We start from the raw sequence: 18673 nt of genomic DNA, 5'->3' as shown, positions 1-18673 counted from the left end.
AAGAAAAACACCATGAAATTAACAGTGAACTTCTAATTCCAAGAGTTGTTTTTTTTTTTTTTAATAAAGACGTGACAAGAGCAAGGTTCCTTTTTTTTTTCAGGGAGTTTCTATCCCTACTGGAGTATGGCAGTATTTTGGAGGTTTCATGAATGCCATTATATGCTCTTAATAACAATAATGTCATGTTTAGTTGATCTTAACACAGGAAAGGCTTCTTCACCCATGTAACAAAATGGTTGACTGTCTTCATTAGAAACTCATAAAGCCATCTTTCAAGTAAGAATAAAAGGAAACAATATAAACCAAAAGATAACTGGAGATGGGGGCAAAATACCTCCCCAAAAGAGCACCAGAAGCAAAATGTCAACCTCTGTGCTCTGATTTTACCGCTGCTCATCAATTTTCTTTTTGTTATTTTTCTTTCCCACATCTTTTCAACTCAGAATGAAAAAATGCAGCACACAGATAAACCATTAATGCAGAAAACCACTTTCATTTGAGCTTAAATGCGTGACACGCTGAGAATGTTAAAAATTAAGTTATTAACAACAAAGACATGTAACACTTGGTTGCATTAAGCAATATCTTCCCAGATTTCTACTTGTTCCATAAACGTCAAGTCTACATTCTGAAACTCATATCATGAAACATAGCCTTTGAAATTTCACACATTTCAGATCAGAAATGTAAAGCTATGGAATTCTTCCATTCTGCCATGTGAAAATACAAGCTATGACAGACTGAGCAAAGTCTCTCGCACAAAATAAATAACAGCTCCACATCATGGTTATGGATCCCAAATTGACAAAGATGGAACAGGTTTATGGTTTATCACTGATACACTTAACACCACTATAAAATTCAGTCTTTGTCCTCTCTCTCACCCTCATTTTGTTAATAAAATAAGAGCCTTTAAGTCCCACGTCTGTTAAATTAAAATTTCTCAGTGGCAACCTGTTTCACAGACAGACAGAGCAGTTAAACTAAAACAGTAAGCACCACAAATCACAAAGAGTAAAACCCATTATTGTTTCCTGGATGCCACTAATTCTTATATTAAACATAAACAAAGTACTCAGTTATAAGCATGCAAACATAAGATTAAAACACAATAAAGATGTCCTATGAAAACAACTACAAGGTACAAAGTGCCATTTCCAAAGCAAATTAATTTACTTCCAACCAGACCATACACTAAACATGTCGGTATGGTGCCAAGTGTACACAATTATCATCTGGAGATGAAGAGCAGTGTCAGAATCAGCAGGATGGAAGTTTGGAGACCTGGGGTTTATTTTCAAACAAATGCTAATACCTCCTCAAATAAGCATCTATTCTTGTCCCGTGCTATCCTCCTTCCTTGTGATATTTACATCTGTATTTGGAATAAAAAGAATGTCTTGCTGTGTATTTGTTCTTTAGCTCTCAGTAGGGCTCAGGGTCTTTCTGTAGGACTACAGTACACATTAACACTGAACATTTACCTGTGTACCAACCAGCTCTGAAGTGCTTGGACCTTCGTGGGGCAGAGACACAGAGATTTGTGTGTTCATATGTGTGTCTCTACACCTGCAAGCCAGCACTACTTTCTACGGGATTGCAATAATGCAGGCACAGCTACAGTTGCTGCAGATCACAATGGACTGCAAAGCAAATGTTTTTGGTGCTTTCCCAAGCACAGAACCAAGGGCAAAAAACACGTGATGCGTTCAATGTCTGTTTTGACTTGCATGTGAATGGGAATGATGATGGCATATGCATCAACTCAGTGAAAGCTTTTTTACAGAGAGAAGAATTGGGATTTTTTAAATGGTTTGTGTAGTATTAAATTAATAACATCTATCAGCTGAAAAGTGTTTTATGGGGAATCTGTTCTTTGGCACAACAAAGCACATATAGGTAAGTAAACAGTTTGTAGAAAGCAGCTTAAAAACAAATTAAAATAAAGAGAGCAACATCAATACAAAATCTTAAAAACTGTAATCAACATTTTCCATGAGGTTAAATTTTCAAACACACTCTGCACAGGGGCCAAAGCATACAGCAGGGGCTTCATGTCTAGACTTCCCAGGCAAAAAAATCTTCTCACATTACCCCTCAGAGAATTTACATTGCACCAGCATAAGCAGTGTAATGTCTTTCTGCCTGACATCCTGTTTGAGCCTGGGTACTCCCGCTTGCCCACACATCCTGAGCACACAGCCTTCTGGGGACCTACCCAACAGCTCCTGGAACACCATTTGTAGATAACTGCTTCTCAACATTTTGTAGGAGGCTTCCTAGAGCTCTGAAGAGTTGTGAGCTGTTCCAAATCCTGTCTTTTCCTGAAAAGGCCAGCATTTTCTAGGACGCACTTCAAAATCAAGACATGATTCATTGTCACCTGGATATAATTTCATGTTACAAACTATTCAAATCAAAAGCTGTTCTTTTCACATGGCCCAAAAGAAGATACTCACACAGATATTCACTGCCACTATAAGGAAAAATCAGGTAACACCACTGGAAAAGCTTAACTGGGACTCTAATCTCTAGTGATTATATTTTCATTAATACAATAACAATGACCAATCCATCTGAAATAGTTCCCCAGGCTACTTAAGGGACAAGCTACTTAATGAATCAGACAAAGCAAGGCTTAGAACTAGGCTGCTGTCTTCAGCTTGACTATCTGAGACTTGGAAAAAGCAACTGCATCTCTACAGAACAGAAGAAAGAGAACACTTTCAACCCATATTTGGGAAGAAGATTCCACTATGTAGCAGTGGTAGGTTTAAACAAAGGTAATGCTCATGCCAGGACATACTTTAAGTGAGGGGTACTGTCCTACACTGAGGCAGAGGGGCAACTATGCTTCAGCACAGTAGTTCTGAAGTTGCTTTAAAATTCTTTAGTTATTTCTCAGACTAAGAAATTCTGTAAAATACATTTATTAAAACAGAAAAGGTGCAGGAGCGCCGTAAAAAGCATGCTGTGCAAACAGCCCCAGAGGAGAGACAAGCAGAACGCTCCAGCAACTGGGAGCTAGTTACTAAAAAGCAGTACAAAAAGAAAGCAGGGATTGTGTGGATTCCTGTCCCTTTCTTCCCATCACAGGTAAGGGCTGAGGACCAGGGGCATGACCCAGAAGAGAGTCTCATAAACATTGTCTTGCGTCTTACCAAAGCACTGTGTTGAGCAGCTGGTACATGCTGCCCATGCATAGGGACCTTTAGAGGGACATACCGTGCAGCCAGCCTTCGGGCAATGCATGTACTCCCTGAACAGCTTCTGCTGGAACTCTTGCTCTCCCAGCTTCTTTTCCCCTTTATGCAGTCTCCCTGCCATAGTTTCTCTGTCCTCTTCCCTAGACTTGTCTTGGCAATCAGAAAATCAGTTTAGCTTATCCTCTTCGAACTTCCATTCTCCTGAATGCATTTTGTAAACTCCAGTGTCCCTTCCCATGTCTCTCTAGAAGTCAAAAAGCAACATGTTTTCCTTCTTTTCCATTTGTTGTCAGGAAAATTTGTCAAGAATCATCACTTATGTTGCCAGACATCTGATCAAATGCTTCAGCTAGGGAACCAGAATTCTCCAACTGGGGCCTTGGTACATTTGTGGCATCTGAAATGAAACATAGGAAGATGGTTAACAGAGACAATGAGCAAGTGCAGCAAACTCTCTATAACGAGGAATTCAGTACAAAAAATATCTCTCAGTTCACAGTGGATTTTCAGAGCCTTTCAGGAAGACACCCTGCACTTAAATTCTAAGTGATTAGGACAGAATCATCATAATGATCTCCTCTGTCACCTTTGCTTCTTTGGGGTGAGGAAAGGAAAGCAGGGCAGGCAAATATATCAGGCTTATATTAGAGCATGTGTAGGAGCAGTTGCTCAGATGAGTCAAAGGAGAGACACCACAGACAGACTCATACGGGATTACTTTCTATGGACAGCAAAATGCTTCAAGATAACCTGCATCTGGCTGCAGTCAAGGAAAGAAGTCCTAACAGAATGAGTGTGGAGGGAGCAAGACTGGTGAGTTTGCTCTTGTTCTTCTCTCAAAGAAAGGTAAGCAGTGTGAGCTGAAGACAGGAAAGCAAATTCACACCAGCATCATGGGAGATCAGGATTCTACCTTCAGTGCCAACCTAGGCACTTGGACACCTGTGTCCAAAAAAAAAGAAACAAACAAAGAAATCTTGATAAACTAGTTCTATAGATTCGGGTAAATCAGGGCTAAATTACAGCGTTAACCATCCTGCTCTGAAATTTAGTCTCTTGTAGGTTGGTTTCTAATAAGAATTACAGTTGTGGTAGAAACGTCAACCTGAAATGTTATTTGGAGCTGTACAGGTCTAATATCCTACAATTCAGAAGCAACACATGAGCTAAACCATAACCTCCCCACTTCTCGGGGTGTGGCAGCATCCACTGGAAAAAAAAAAAAAGGGGGTGGAGTAGTTGCCAATTCTATTATAAGAACAAATCCTACAAATGGGTGCCTTCCTTCTCTTTAAAAAACTTCACCTACCCACTTTATGAATTAAATAGTGGCACATATATGAACCCAGCCACCAAGCATGCAGACAAAGCCCAAAGTTAAGAAAAACAAAACAAACCATGGCAGTGACATACCTTGAGTTGATTCCCTTATTTCCTGAGCTTCTCTCCTCCCAAACCCACTTGGCTGCTGTCTCTGGAGTTTCTGTCTCTACAAAGAGATCTGGATGCCCAGCACAGTCTCAGACATGTCCTGGTTCTGTATTCAGATCCTGAGTCTGAATGGAGTATCCTTCTCTTCTCCCAACAGAAATTTTATGGGTACCCTTCTTGGTGCTGATTCCAAAGTGCCAAAAGTGAGGCAGGATTTTCTTCCATGTCTGGGAGGTCTATTATCATCCCAGACACCATTATAGCGCATCTTCAAGTTCTTTCTCCTCTCTTGGTACTGCCCCAGGGAACACCTGGTACACTGACGGGCAAGGTGCTCTTACACTTGGCTATCAGAGTCCAATAGACACTAACACCACCTCAATGTCCTGGATATTCACACATTCTCAGTGTTACCTACGTGAGGCCAGTTTGCAGGTATGATCGCTTCTTCTGAGAAATGTTCCAAGAACATCTTGATAGATACAGATAAATCTGTATACAGTGAAGACTTCCAAAAAAAGTGTCACCTCAAGTCAATGGAACAGAAACTGGACCAGACAGAAGCATGTAGATACTATGCCATGACTTGATGTCCATACTGGAGTTAGCTTTGTCCAGAGCAAGAATAATGCACACAGTAGTGTGACCATGTACCACTGCTAGCAGATGCAGGTGTAGTTCAGCACTTTCCCAGGAAGAGGTCCTTACATGGGTCTGCATGCCAAAACTCTCGAGTGTCAAAATGAGGCAAATCAGTATGGAACTGATCAGTACTGATAGGAAATCAGCGTGTGACAGCGTGCCATAAGCCTTCTTTTCAAAGGTACAAGAGCAGCAACAGCTGGGCACACATGCCCAAGCACTTCCAACAGCAAAAAGGAAACAGAAATCTGTAAAATCTGCCATCAGAAAGCCAAGCATAAAAGGCAGCTCTACACCATAGGCTCTTTTGTCTAAACCCTCATGAACAGGAACTGGTTTGTGGGACATTACACTCAGAGCAAAGTGTAAGCATTATACAAGAGCAAAAATGAAACTCCCTCAGAAACCAAAGAGAAGCACAAGACACACTCAGCAGTGAAACACTCAAAATCTCTTTCCCAGCAAGGACACCATGGAAGGTGGTGAAGCTAGCAAGTTTCCAGACCAAAATGGCAGCCCAGCCTCTGAAAGGTGAGGACCAAGTTCTGACCTGTAACACAGACCTTATGAAAATCCACTGCAACTGCAAACCTCCTTAGTCCCCAAATCCAAATCCAAAGTACCCCAAATTCACTGCTACCTGAGAGAAATCAAAACCAAGAGCCAGACAGGGCTCAAAAAAGCCCTTTCTCCATGCTCCTTGCAGAGCTCAAGAAATGCAGCATTGTGACTAATTTGATTCATGAGAACATCCTGAAATGCAGGCTGTTACAAGCCAAACACGAGATTGCTCTTTGCAATCTAAACCCAGGAATATATCTAGAATTCATTAAAAAACAAATCATATGTAAATCCAGCACATAATAATTTAAAGAGAATTACATATGAGTAGAGTGGTTAATAAGTAGATAAACAGTAGAGAAAATCTTCTAATTCTAGCTCAGATCTTCAAGCAGAACTGGACATTATCAACTTCCCTCTCACTTTATTTTTAGTGGTTACAAACCAAATACGCACAAGATCAGAGTAATGTGAAGAACCCACTGGTTTTAAATAAATTGAGTAGGAAACTGAAAACTATCTTGTAGGTTTTCATTCTGTAAAGACTGTTTTGCAGTAGATAAAAGGCAATAGCTAAGGAAGACCCCATTACAATATATTATATACAGTATATACATGTTTATATATTACAAGCACTTCCTGAGAGTAGGATGATGGCTTATCCTCTGTTACTTCAGCATGGAATCAGTAAGTTTGTATCAATTTGAAGAGTGTTGCATAGCATGTCTAAAAGCTTCTTCAGTATTCAAAGTATTACAGGTTCTTTGTATGAATTTTAGGTACTATGCATCCATAAAAGCAATTGAAAGATTGGAAAGTGAAAGAATAAATTTCCAACAGCAATTTTACAAATAAAATCGCTGTTAAGGTTTATTCACCTCTGCTACAGTAACAAATCAAACCTGCAATGTGTATATATGGCAGTAGCCAACACCTGAAACTTTAAGAGAGAACAATGCAAAAATCTACTATTCCATCATACAAACGTCCATTTATCTCACACTGTGCACAGAGAAAACATTTTGCTGGTATCTGTAATGCTGCTCTCATACTCTGAACTACAGGATCTAATTACCATCAACTTACTTAAAACTAATTTCTTTTTATCGATTACTTAACTTTCTGATGTTGCTTTAACCCTACTGCCTTAGGGAATGTTTTCAAAGATTCACATCAGTGTTATGACTTTTTATATTAATTAAGCTATTCTGATTAATTTGCCCTTTTAAAATTATTTTCAATGCTATATATCTGGTAAGTGACAAATGGTAGAGTTTAAACAATTAGGGAAGTTCAAACATTTGTGGCTTTGCTCTTTTTTTCCCCTTCTTTCCCCTTCACCTTTCCCTTCGCCTGCTCCCTCCACCCCTAGGGAAGTGCAGAGATCACAAAAGATCTGTATAGGAGAGTTTCCAAGAAGTGTGTGTTTTTCATATCTTAATGGTTAGTGAGCTGCTTTGTGCCCACTGCTCAATTTTCCTGAACAAACACATATAAGACCTCAATCTAATAATCCTTTTCAGTCCTTAAAGCCTCTAAATACAACATAACCTTGTGTGAATGATAAACATCTATTAATTTTACTGGATTTAAACCCAGCCTGCATGAAAAACTAAAGCGTTTAGAGGGGATGTGGACAGGCTTTGCTTAACTTAAGCCTAAACCAAGAACTGAGCAATAAGCTCATATGTAATAGATATACTCATATATAATAGAAATACTAGATCTCCATTAACCATAACTCGGAGAGCAGTGGTGAGAAAAATTACAACATCATCTCATTATCCTGACACTTTAGAAAAGTCACATCTCAAAATGGAGAAGAGGTAATGATAATTTTTTTTTAATTCTAGTTTTTTAGTTTTTCATTTTTCTGGCTGTAAGCTGAATTAATTTGGCAATGTTGGAAAATAATTTTCACATTATCATGCTTTCAGCTAATAGCTGACTTTGAATAAACAGCTGCTTTTGCAAGCTTTAATACTTATCATGGAACCTAAATCATCCAAATCATAAGTTTTTTTAATAAAAATAACCCTACCCTACTTTTATACCCTGTAGTAGCAAATACAGCATGAAAAAAATTATTTAACAGATCATGAAGAAAAACTGAACAAGCATACCTAGATTCCTACCTATCTGCAGCACTTTTCAAATTTTTTTTAAAATTTATTTTTAACCTCACATAAAATTTTCAACACGAATGCTTACGTAGGAAAAGCAGGGGTGTGATAATATAAAGAATTCTGCTTACTTGAAATGCACTTAAAACCCCTTTAAACTCACAACACATAGGACTGCACCCTTGCTAAAAACACAGCAAAACCCCCAGCAAAACACCACTAAACATAGCACTAAAAATCCTCGGAAGACTCTTTAAATTCTGCTGACATCCCATTCACATAGGAATGGCAGAGATGCTAAAGGGAAGCCAATTGATGATCAGTCAATACAAGCTTACCTGTTTAAGTGCTTTCTTGGTGTGCTGCTGGAAGGAAGATACTAGCTTGCTTTGCACCGGTGCATTAGTAAGGCTTGAATCACGATTGGAAGACATTTCCTCAGATGTCTGCTTTGGGCAAACTTTACAAAAAGAAACAAAAAATCAGAATACTGTTATGGGGGTTAGCTTCCCTGTTTCTTAGAGAGTCATAAGGGTGGAAAAATAAACCAATACAAGCAAATTCCTCAAACCCAAAAGCTTGCTGCAAAAAATTCAGCTGATCATGAGGTACACATGAGCTGAAAATCCAGCCATATTCTAAGTAAATGCATTGCTTCAGAAGTATTTGTACCTCATCATACCCTTTCTATGCAGTTCAGGAGGCCTTGCATATTTTGCCTTTCAGGTCCTGAAAGGTAACTGGAATAGTTTAACAACAGATTTCACATAGAAGCTAGATAAAAACTATCTTCCTCACCAACACATTTTAATGGATTACAAGGTATCTAAATGAGCATTTATACAAGAGACACTGATGACCCCTGAATCTAGAAAGATTCATATATATGTAACTTCACAGCAGATTGTAATGCCTTCTTAGGAGCCAGACTCACCTATTTTACAAGTACTTCTTGGTAAAGCAAAGAACACACACTTTCCTGTTTAATGGGTAGACTGGAATATCCTGCAAAGATGAATTCTGGTTTCTCAGGTAATACAAAAAATGCTGCTATACTTGTCAGCCTTCTAAATAATACATGCTTTAATGAACAAGTACTACAGCACTTACATTAAACAGCCTCTTGAATAAATGTGTGAGATACAAAAAAGTCTCCTGGTTAAATGATTAATTTTTGTTTTTTAATATGATTAATTTTTGTTTTTTAAGAAACAGCTTTATTAAACAGATATGAAGCTGTGAGAATAGCTGGAGGATCCTATTAGTCTTGATGGTCAGGAAACTCAACTAGAAGGGCTGTAGAAACTTTTCCACTCTTAATGCCTTGCATTACTATTACTCTCACTAGTATCTTAAGGCTGCCCAGCAAAACCAGCATTAGCATGGATCCAGAAATGGAGCAGCTTTTCTCCCATTCTCCTCTGCTGAGTCAGTTCAAGTCTGCCTTCCAGCAGTGCTCAAAGCTGGTTTGCATGTTAACATACCTTCTTTATAATGTTTTGCAGCAGTAAACGCTTTTCCAAGATTTGCCATACTTTGCACACAACCAGAATAGTCTGAAGACACTCAAAGCAGCTGCACAGACATGTGCCAGAAATAATGCAGCCCAGTATTCACCTATTTTCTCCTCTCATCCTTCAGTGGGATGAGCAGACACCTGAAGTAGCTTTCTAAGTCCCCTGCCTTAGCAAAATTTCATAGAAGAAATTTTTTTTGTTTTTTGATTTGTGTTTGTAAGAAAAAAAGACACAGACAATTTAGTTATCAATAATTAATGGCCATCATAAGATGCATGTGATATTCTACCTTTTTTTCACACTGAAAGAAAAAATATTTAATACTTACTTCAGTAACAGAGAATAAACTCTATGGCACTGCTGTTATGCCAAGATAATTGTCAGATTAAAATCTTTCATTACCAGGTAAGAGAAATGCTGTTTTGTCACAAGATTTATAACTGATTTTTGTCTTTTTTTTTCCTCACACTTGAAGGATTTGTCAAAATATACAAAGAAGTTGCAACACAAAACAAGTTCTGAGTTTACAGAATCACCTGGTTTGGATCAATCTTTTCCACATGATGAGAAATGCTCACTATCAAATAAGACAATGTAAAGGAGCAGCAAACAATGGCTGGTTTATATAATCCAAATCACTGCAATACCTAAGCTCCTGAGACAAAGAACATCTACACCGAAATAAAAGCCTGACATTTCAAATTGCCAGATTTTGTCTTCTCCTTCAAAGAAACTTGTTTTTAACTGTGTTCTGGAAAATTTTGAGAGTCAAAAAATTGAAGAAAAAAATCCAGAAATAGTATGTGCACACAAACCCTGAAGTTAACCAGTAGAGAACAGAACACATTTAAAAATCCTTGAAGAATGGGAACTGTTAAACTTAAGTTTCCCTGCCAAAAGAGGATAGATACAACATGACCTGTCATGATAAACCTACTCCTGTCCCCCAGAATGACTGCAACTCCTATTACATTCTTGTTCAAATGGGAAATTCTGATTTTCATTACGGTGATATAGGATATTATCCAAGAGTCTCCCCTATTTATTTTGGTGATAAAGTTCATCCTGAAGAGGTTTGACAACACTATCTGATGATGCTCAACACTACAGCCATTAATGTCAAAGTCATGATACAGAAGGAATAAAAATAAGCATAGCTCTATATTAATTTTGTACTTTCATTCATTTCTCTTTTAACAATAAACCTGAAGTTGTGACAGGATTTATAAGAGGCCATACTTCTTATTTCTATCATTACTTCAATTTTGCATAAAACTATTATCAGTGTATTGGTTTATTTTGCTTCTCTTCCTTTGAATCTTTTACAACAAAGTTAAACCAAGGAACAGTGACTGTTGTAGTGGCTGAAACAACTGGAACTGAAACCCACTGAAACAATAAATAGCTTTCCATCACTGTAATCTCTCCTACAGATACAGAAGGAACACCTCATTTCAGGCTGATTCTTTAGCACAACTCAAACCTAGTTTGTTCAGAGTTTTGAAAAAAACCCCAACTTTTTCCTGTAGTCCATGATTAAAGACAGATACATGAGGTTGAAATCTGCTGCTTAAAATATTTAAAATGAGACTTTGATTAGAGAAAGTCAACCTAATTTATTTAGAACAAATGATACTTACTTCCTAAAACTTATTTTGTACATTATATCTTTCTTCATATACCTTGTAGCTTAAAATAGTAAGATAGTAGGAAACTATTTTAAACATTACTTTTTTTATGTTTTAATTACATTTCCATTTCCATTTAAAACCAGCTTGATACAAAACATGGCTCTGAATCTAACCTTCTAGTAAATAAGACATGTCATTGCCTATTTTTCAAAAGTAGAAGATACAAGCATTAAAAATCTAAATACATTGTGTTAAATTATACAGTTGATTAATAACTTACACAGTCTACTCACTTTATTAGCAAAAAAATAATACTAAAATTGACATACAGACTTTATTTAGAGGAGAATCAAGATATTGTTTTAAAACAATATGAATTGTCTTTTCTGTAGGAAATTAAATACAAATATGAGACAATGAATAAATTTAATCTTTAAAAAATGTTCTGCTACTTAGTAATTTAAATCAATCTGGGCTAAAATATGACTATGTTAAAATGCCTGTGACCACATAAAATTGTCATTATTTATTTCTTAATTTCTATGGATAAAGTCCAACTGCTTTTCTCTGAATGGGTCAGACTTAAGGAAAGGGAAAAATATGACACAAAGATATATAAGTGAAGTCAACATTGAAGATCCTAGTGAAAAAAACAATGCCTTAAGTACAGAGCAGGCATTTCTGCTACAGAAACCAAAGATCACAGGAAAAGAAAAACAAATTCAAAGTGTTCTTTGTACATATACACAGCTTTGGAAAGCTGCAACTACTTTTTCCTTAAGCGCTGAAGATCCATGAATATTATCAGATCCATGTTCACTTGGAAAGCTATATCAGAAAAGAATGCTAAAAATAAACTGGATGCTGGGGAGGAAAAAAAAAAAACCTGAGAGAATGTGACAGATAAAGGGAAAATATTTGGGTAGCAAATAAAGAGGATTCACCATTATTGCTACAGTAGAAAAAGGAAAGAAGAGCGGTTTTAAGCCTACAGGAGGCATTTCCATTTAGTGGAGAATAATTAGGCTCCATTCTTTAAATCAGCTTCCTCAAGGGCCAGGACCGAGTGAAGGAATAAAGAAAAAGCAACTATTAAGCTGTAAACTGTTAGGTTATGAGCTGGAAGAGCAGCTGGGTTTCTGAAGATAAGACCTCCTTAGTGAGTGTTCAGAGACTGTTAATATGAATGACAGAATTAGAATTACTTAGCAAAAAGAGTACATTAAAAATGTTTTTGCCAAACTCCATTTAAAAGAACTTCCTCTCTTCCATTTTTCCACAATTAGTTTTGTTAATTATTACAGAAGTCTATAATTTATAAAAATCAGCAATGCTGTCTTTGAATTTCAAATTTTACAGGCTATCTTTGTTATTTTTTTTTACCTTTTACCTTCCCCACTCAAGAAATGACACCTGTGTAAAATATATTAGAAGACATGTTTCTTCAAAGAAACAATTTTTTGAGAAATACAACTAAAAGTTATTCTGTCTCCTTGCCACTGAAAGTTATTAGGAGTAACTGTAAACAGATGTATGTAACTGGATGGACAGAGAAATTCCTGTCCAGTAAAGGGCTTATTTTCCCAAAATCAACAGCACAACTAATTTTGATTTCAGTCAGATCATAGTGATTTAAAATTAAACCAGCAAAATCAACAGCTGCTCACTTCCCTCTCTGTTAAAGTAACCACAGCAGATGAGGATTGTTTACTAATGACCACATTACAAAACACAAATTAATATTGTTACCATATGCTAAAGACTAGAGTCTACCTCAAGCATAAAATGTATGCACACGCTCTGGAGATACGAAACTTCAGAGAGAACTCCCTCAGGAGAATATACACACGAAATCTCTCTCTAAAATATCCATAAAATTCAGTATTTTCTTTGGGTGACACAGATCTATACTTGTATTGACAGAAATGGTTACACTTTGCCAACACAGATGTATTGAGTAATTCACCTCCGTCACTCTTTGATCTCCAGAGCCCGACTTGCCAAAACTGAACAATTCAGAACTCGGCTGTTGCCATCAGCTCTTGAAAATGAAAACCAGTTTGGGAGTTAGTTAATTGTATGAGTTTGCCAAAGCAAGCAAAAACAGATGTATACATCAAGGGTAGTACAGTGACTGCAATATTCTTTCTGAAAACCAATACTAGTACTGTGAATTAATAAATGGTATTGAATAGTATTTTTTGGAAAAAGACATCAAATACTAAATCAGCTTTGTAACTTGCACTGAATCCCATTATATTCACAGCATGCTTTTGAGCCCAAACATTTCACAAAGCTTAGAAAACTGTGAATCCTTATTCCAAAGCAAGTCAACATTTTCCACTAAAAATATACTGCCTGTCATCACTAAGCCACCGATTTCTTAGACCTCATTAACTACTGTACAGAAAAAAAAAAGCAGATGAGAAACATCCTCAAGCTCCACACTATCTTCTCTTATTCTTATGACTCCCTTCAAGTGGTAGTGAAACAAAAGAAGTTAAGCTCAATCCTGGGTACCAGATTTTTATTTTATAGTTGCAAGGAGATGAAACAAAAAACCACAAAAAAATCTAAAGCAAAGTGAAAATCTATCTCTTGCTGATGCATCACCCAAAACTCTTATGTTCAAGCTGCTACTCCATTGCTGCTCTTCTGCTTTTAGAAGAGTCTGTCTCACATCCAGATGTTGCCACGCGTCACAAACATTTTCAGTAGAATCATCCAATATTATTCCCAAGAGACAAGATGCTAATAGTAACAGGTTTCACTGAATTGCCAGTAATACCATTCCTGAAAAAGAACTGAATATCCAAATGTGGACTCAGGTTTCAAACAGTGGAGAATGTACATTCCTTGCTACAGAGTTATCCTAGGGTTTCCTAGTCCAAAAAGCACAAGGTGTGCAAAAACACAGTAGCTGGCAAAGCAAAATTTCAGGATTCAGCATGAACCTGATCCTCTGCTGTCCATCATTTTGTCAACTACCTCTAGGAAAACTGCCTAAGGAATTAACTGCCATTTCATGTTCATAGTTGAAAAACATACACTTCTAGGAAGTGCTGAAAAGTGTCTCAAGAGGAGACATAGGTTGCTCATATTTGGGCACACATCAGAAGCCCTGTTTGGGCTGAGGTGGGGAGGGAAGTCACGCTGTAGCAGGAGCTGCTGTCTCCTCCACACTGACATCATTGTGCATTCCATTGGCTCGCACGAAGACAATTTTTAATCAACTGCGCTCCATGGCTGATGGATTAGCCCTGGCTTCAGAAACCCTAGGGACAAATGCTTTTTGAGAACTGAACCTCCTATTGATGGGCAAAAGGATATTATAGTCATCATTTTCCCAGGCAGCAGTAATTGGGATTTTAATTCTTTTACCCACAGCATCTTTACATGCTACCCCTGTATTTGAGGGAAATGGAATTTTAGAGATATGAGACTGCTACAGAGCTTCTATTAGAAATCTCATTCCAAACAAAATCAACTGTAGCGTAAAGAGTTTCTTTAACATATGCCTTTGGAGAAGGTGGGGAAAGAAAGATTCTCCACAGCATCTGCAAAATCCTGAGCTGTGACCATTCCACTTGTCCACTTAGCAATACTGATGTGATGTAACAGCTTTTGCCAAGTCATCTGTTTATAATGGTTAGGAATTTTTATATTATTATGCTAATAAAATTGTTCAGTAGCCCGCATTTATACTGCGAAAAATGTACCTGCTGAGGAATGATGTGATTCTTCTCTGTCTGAGTGTCAGCTGGTACTTTTTATTCCAAAAGACTATCGTCTAAAAGCCCACAAATGGGCTGAGGCTGTTGCTTGCAGTTTCATCCTTTTGCTTCCAGCTACATTTAAAGAGGCATTTTTTAAACTCTTGCTAAACAATTTCTGATCACTCTGTCAGAACTGGGGCTTCTGGACTTTATCACAGTGGAAAAGAGCAAATAAAAACGCAAACAATCGGGCAATTAAGAATTCAATGTGCAAGCAATGCCCATCCTCCTATGTATCACACATATTCTAAAGCACAACTCAGAGAATTTCATAAAGTGTTTTTTGCACTTAATTAAATGTTACTTCTTGTCACAGAATAGTTTCCCGGAAAGAAAAAAACCCAGCTTTAGTGTGAAAAGTGTAATTGGTCTCTTAGACCAAGTATTTTCTATAGAAATAACTTTTCTCAAATATTTACAAACCAATCAAGTCACCACCTCACCTTTCATAAACTAATGAGACCATCCCTATTAAATCTCCCAGAACAAAGGAGGCATTTGTTCACTCAGGACTTCTTACATGTCTTTCCTAAATCCTTTCCTGTTTACCTTAATTCTTTCTTACAGCTATAATGAATGCAATACGCTGGTAATAATTTAACTAGTGCTATACTCAAAGGAAAATCTGTGCCTATATTCTTTAATCAGTGCTATCAGAATTATAGTTCAAGAACTGCATTGGACTAATTAGCAAAAGCATCTCATACATGTTCAATTTATTTTCTGTTGTGATCCTTAAATGCTTTTCAGATACACTGATTTATTGAATATATGTTTCTACTGCATAAACGTGACCTTTTTTCCTTGCTTGAAAGTCTAAAAAAAATTCATGCTGTTCGACTGCAATATTTACAAGGCAATCAAGAGAAGTCTCAAAATTATTTATTACCAATAAATTTAAGCTAGAATGATTTTATAGTTTTCAAAAAGTATTGACATTAAAAAAAATATTGAATGAAGAGTGGTTAAGGCACTCTCCAGAGCAAAATGCCTACTGTGGATGGTGATTCCTATGCCTTTGCAGATTAAATAATTTGCAGTTTCAATCCACTAAAAACTGGCTGTATTTCTTGGGCATGGTCCTATTTTTAAGCCAAGCCTTCTACACTGTAAATGAAATTAGAATTCTAAGCGTATATAAGTGACATCTTTAACAACAAAACTTGTAGTCTCAAGAAAAGCTATTATCAGACATGTTTGACAAAATTATGTTCTGTATTAGCTGACTGATATGCTATTCATGAAATATATGCTGCCTTCAATTCTCAATTGATCACATCCAGCGCTGGCAATAGAGACTCACTACTGCCCTCCTATTTACTTCTTTTAAATATATCTATTGATATCCATTGCATGAAAAAAAAAATTAAAATGCCTTGTTTTCAAAATGTTAAATATATTGCTCTGTTTCAAGATTTGGTAAAGATGACAAATGAAGGAAAGTTCTCAGCTTTAAAACCAATCTAGGCGTAATTTAATGCTCTATTCCAAATAAAATGTTACATTTTTGCAGCTTCTCTTTTATGCCATCACAAGTGCTATGATTATTTTTATTACTGTGAACAGTGAAAACAGTACATAGCCTGCTCCCAGTCAAAACCCAGCAATTTTCTACTTCTGGAATTATGACATCCCATTTACATTCTGTAACATCCTATTTACATCCTAACACTCCTAAATAATTGCCCATTTTTTTGTCATGATTTTTGTTTATAACAAGTAACATCAACTTTTGCTTTGTATTTGTAACTGTATTTACACTGCTTTTTACTGCTCTATTCTTCCTGCAATTTGAGGAATTGTGCATCAACAAATTTTCTGAGTATCAAACAGGAATTGTCAAAGAACTACAAGCATGTACGGTCACTTACACATGTAGCATACACCACATAAGCATCAAACCACTGCACATGCAGAGTCTGTTAATTTGTAGACAAAACATAACAAAGAAAATGAAGAAACAGAGACATTTAATAACTCTTGACTTTTGTTTCCACAGAGCTTCAAAACTTCAGTCCTAGACAAACCCACAACAACGTGTCTTGGATAGTTCCGCTACTCCTATCACCAAACACTTTATGATTTTTCAATGCTGCTGGAGAGCAATACTGAAATTGCAGTATCAGTCCTGTAAAGGTGCAGTCAAACAGCTAACTAAGTTGCTCCAGTTAAAAAAGGAAACCTGTAAAAGAACAACAACAAGAGCTGAGCCTTTTCATGCCCTAGTTGTAAACAGGACACCATCTCACCATACACCAAGCAAGCCAAAACAGCAGGCTACAGTCCAGCAGTGGGACAGGTTATGATGGGACAGAAGAAGTGAACTGATCAAAGAAAGGTGTATTTCAAAAGTCCTGGACAGCTGGATTTCCTTTAGAAAGCATTCACTTTATAATCATTACATGAGTGAAGTTGCAATAAGAATAATACTCACTTCTGTTATTTGCAAGTAATTTTAGGTGGCTGATGCTCTCTTTATGACCAACTATTAACTCTCAAAATGGAAAAAAAAAATTCTAAGCCTGCCATTTTTAAGTTATTTCAATGTTTCAGTTTGACATTATCTTAGAGAAAAAAAAATGCATAGAATTTGATACTTCAACATGTCTTTATGTCAGGATGGCACACAGGAGTATCTCTGGCTGAAAGAAAAAAATACAAACCTTTGTCCTCTGCACAGAACTCTACTGAGGGACCAACCCCGCATGTCCACACTGAAATCAATGAAATGTCTGAATCTGACAACTGCCAAGTCTGAAGCCTGGCAAAGGCAAATTATTCTTTAGCTCTGGGCCCTAAACAAAAAAATTGCAAGCTAAAAAATTACCTACTGAAAACACACCCAACAGCACTATTCTTTGTCTTTTAAAACCCTAAGTCAAATAAAGGCACTTAGTGTTCCTGATTCCTTCATAAGTCCAAGAAAGAAAGGGAGCCACTCAAAACAGTTCCACTGAGTACAAAATATTATTTATACCGCTTAGAAATCACACCACGGAAATCTGAAGAAAACAGTACTTTTTATTTTCCCAAAATATGCCCTCTAATATTGAGATTAAATCACCTACCACCATTTTCTTCTCCATTATTATTGTTTGTCTCAGCCATTTCAGTGCCATCTAACTCAGATTCACATCCTAAATCCAATGTTCCATCAGTAGGGCATGCTGATTCTTCTTTCTACAGTTAAAAAATAAAAATAAAAATAAAATTAACAAGAAAAAAATCAATCATGATCCGGCTGCATCTCTGAAAATAGATTACTGCAGTGTACTCTCATGCTTACACTTCAAAAAAAACCAAGAATAAAATAGAATATGTTTGTGAGTTACTTTAGAGAGAGCCATAAAAAAAGACCTTTATGAAAAAACTTGCAAACCAAAAGCAAAAAAACTGTTTTGTGAAGTCATAACATGCTCTTTTTAAAACCAAAAAAGTCACATAAAATGCAAGATCTTCCAGTTTTCTTCTTCTTTTTTTCTTTTTTTTTTGACAGAAACAGACTTGTGTGGCTGTTAAAAATCCTAGTTTTCCACTTGAGTGTCTACAACACTGCAGCAAAACACAAATCCTTTAATGTTTCTTTTCTGCCTTTGCCTGTTTCCTGAATTCAAATAGCTGAAGCAACCTGGAGCTCACAAGCATGGGAGTGATTGTGAATTCCTGGAATTGTGCCAAGAATATCTCCCGATTTAAAGAAAAACAACAGCATTTGTTCTAGTAAATTAGGAAAGACAGCTTCTGAAAACTATTAATTCAATTTCAGGTACAGGATTTTTAGTT

The 18673-nt window shown here is 36.8% G+C and overlaps 1 protein-coding gene across 3 annotated transcripts in view; it reads right to left on the bottom strand.

Annotated features, from left to right (window-relative positions):
* Positions 1 to 18673, bottom strand: part of LOC121672817 (putative Polycomb group protein ASXL3) — an 87087-nt gene that overhangs the window by 9888 nt on the left and 58526 nt on the right. For all 3 annotated transcript variants that reach the window (XM_042045718.1, XM_042045716.1, XM_042045717.1), the window contains 2 exons: positions 17959 to 18070; positions 8305 to 8426 (listed from right to left, as the gene is read on the bottom strand). In XM_042045718.1, the coding sequence (XP_041901652.1) occupies positions 8305 to 8426; positions 17959 to 18070 (234 nt within the window). The remainder of the gene's footprint in view (positions 1 to 8304; positions 8427 to 17958; positions 18071 to 18673) is intronic.

This window comes from Corvus kubaryi, unplaced genomic scaffold (genome assembly GCF_017639235.1).
Source record: "Corvus kubaryi isolate FWS band 111438036 unplaced genomic scaffold, C.kubaryi_AGA036_p1.0 64988, whole genome shotgun sequence".
Taxonomy (NCBI): Eukaryota; Metazoa; Chordata; class Aves; order Passeriformes; family Corvidae; genus Corvus; species Corvus kubaryi.
Note: the sequence above shows the minus strand (reverse complement) of the source record. Positions and strands in the feature narration are given on the sequence as shown.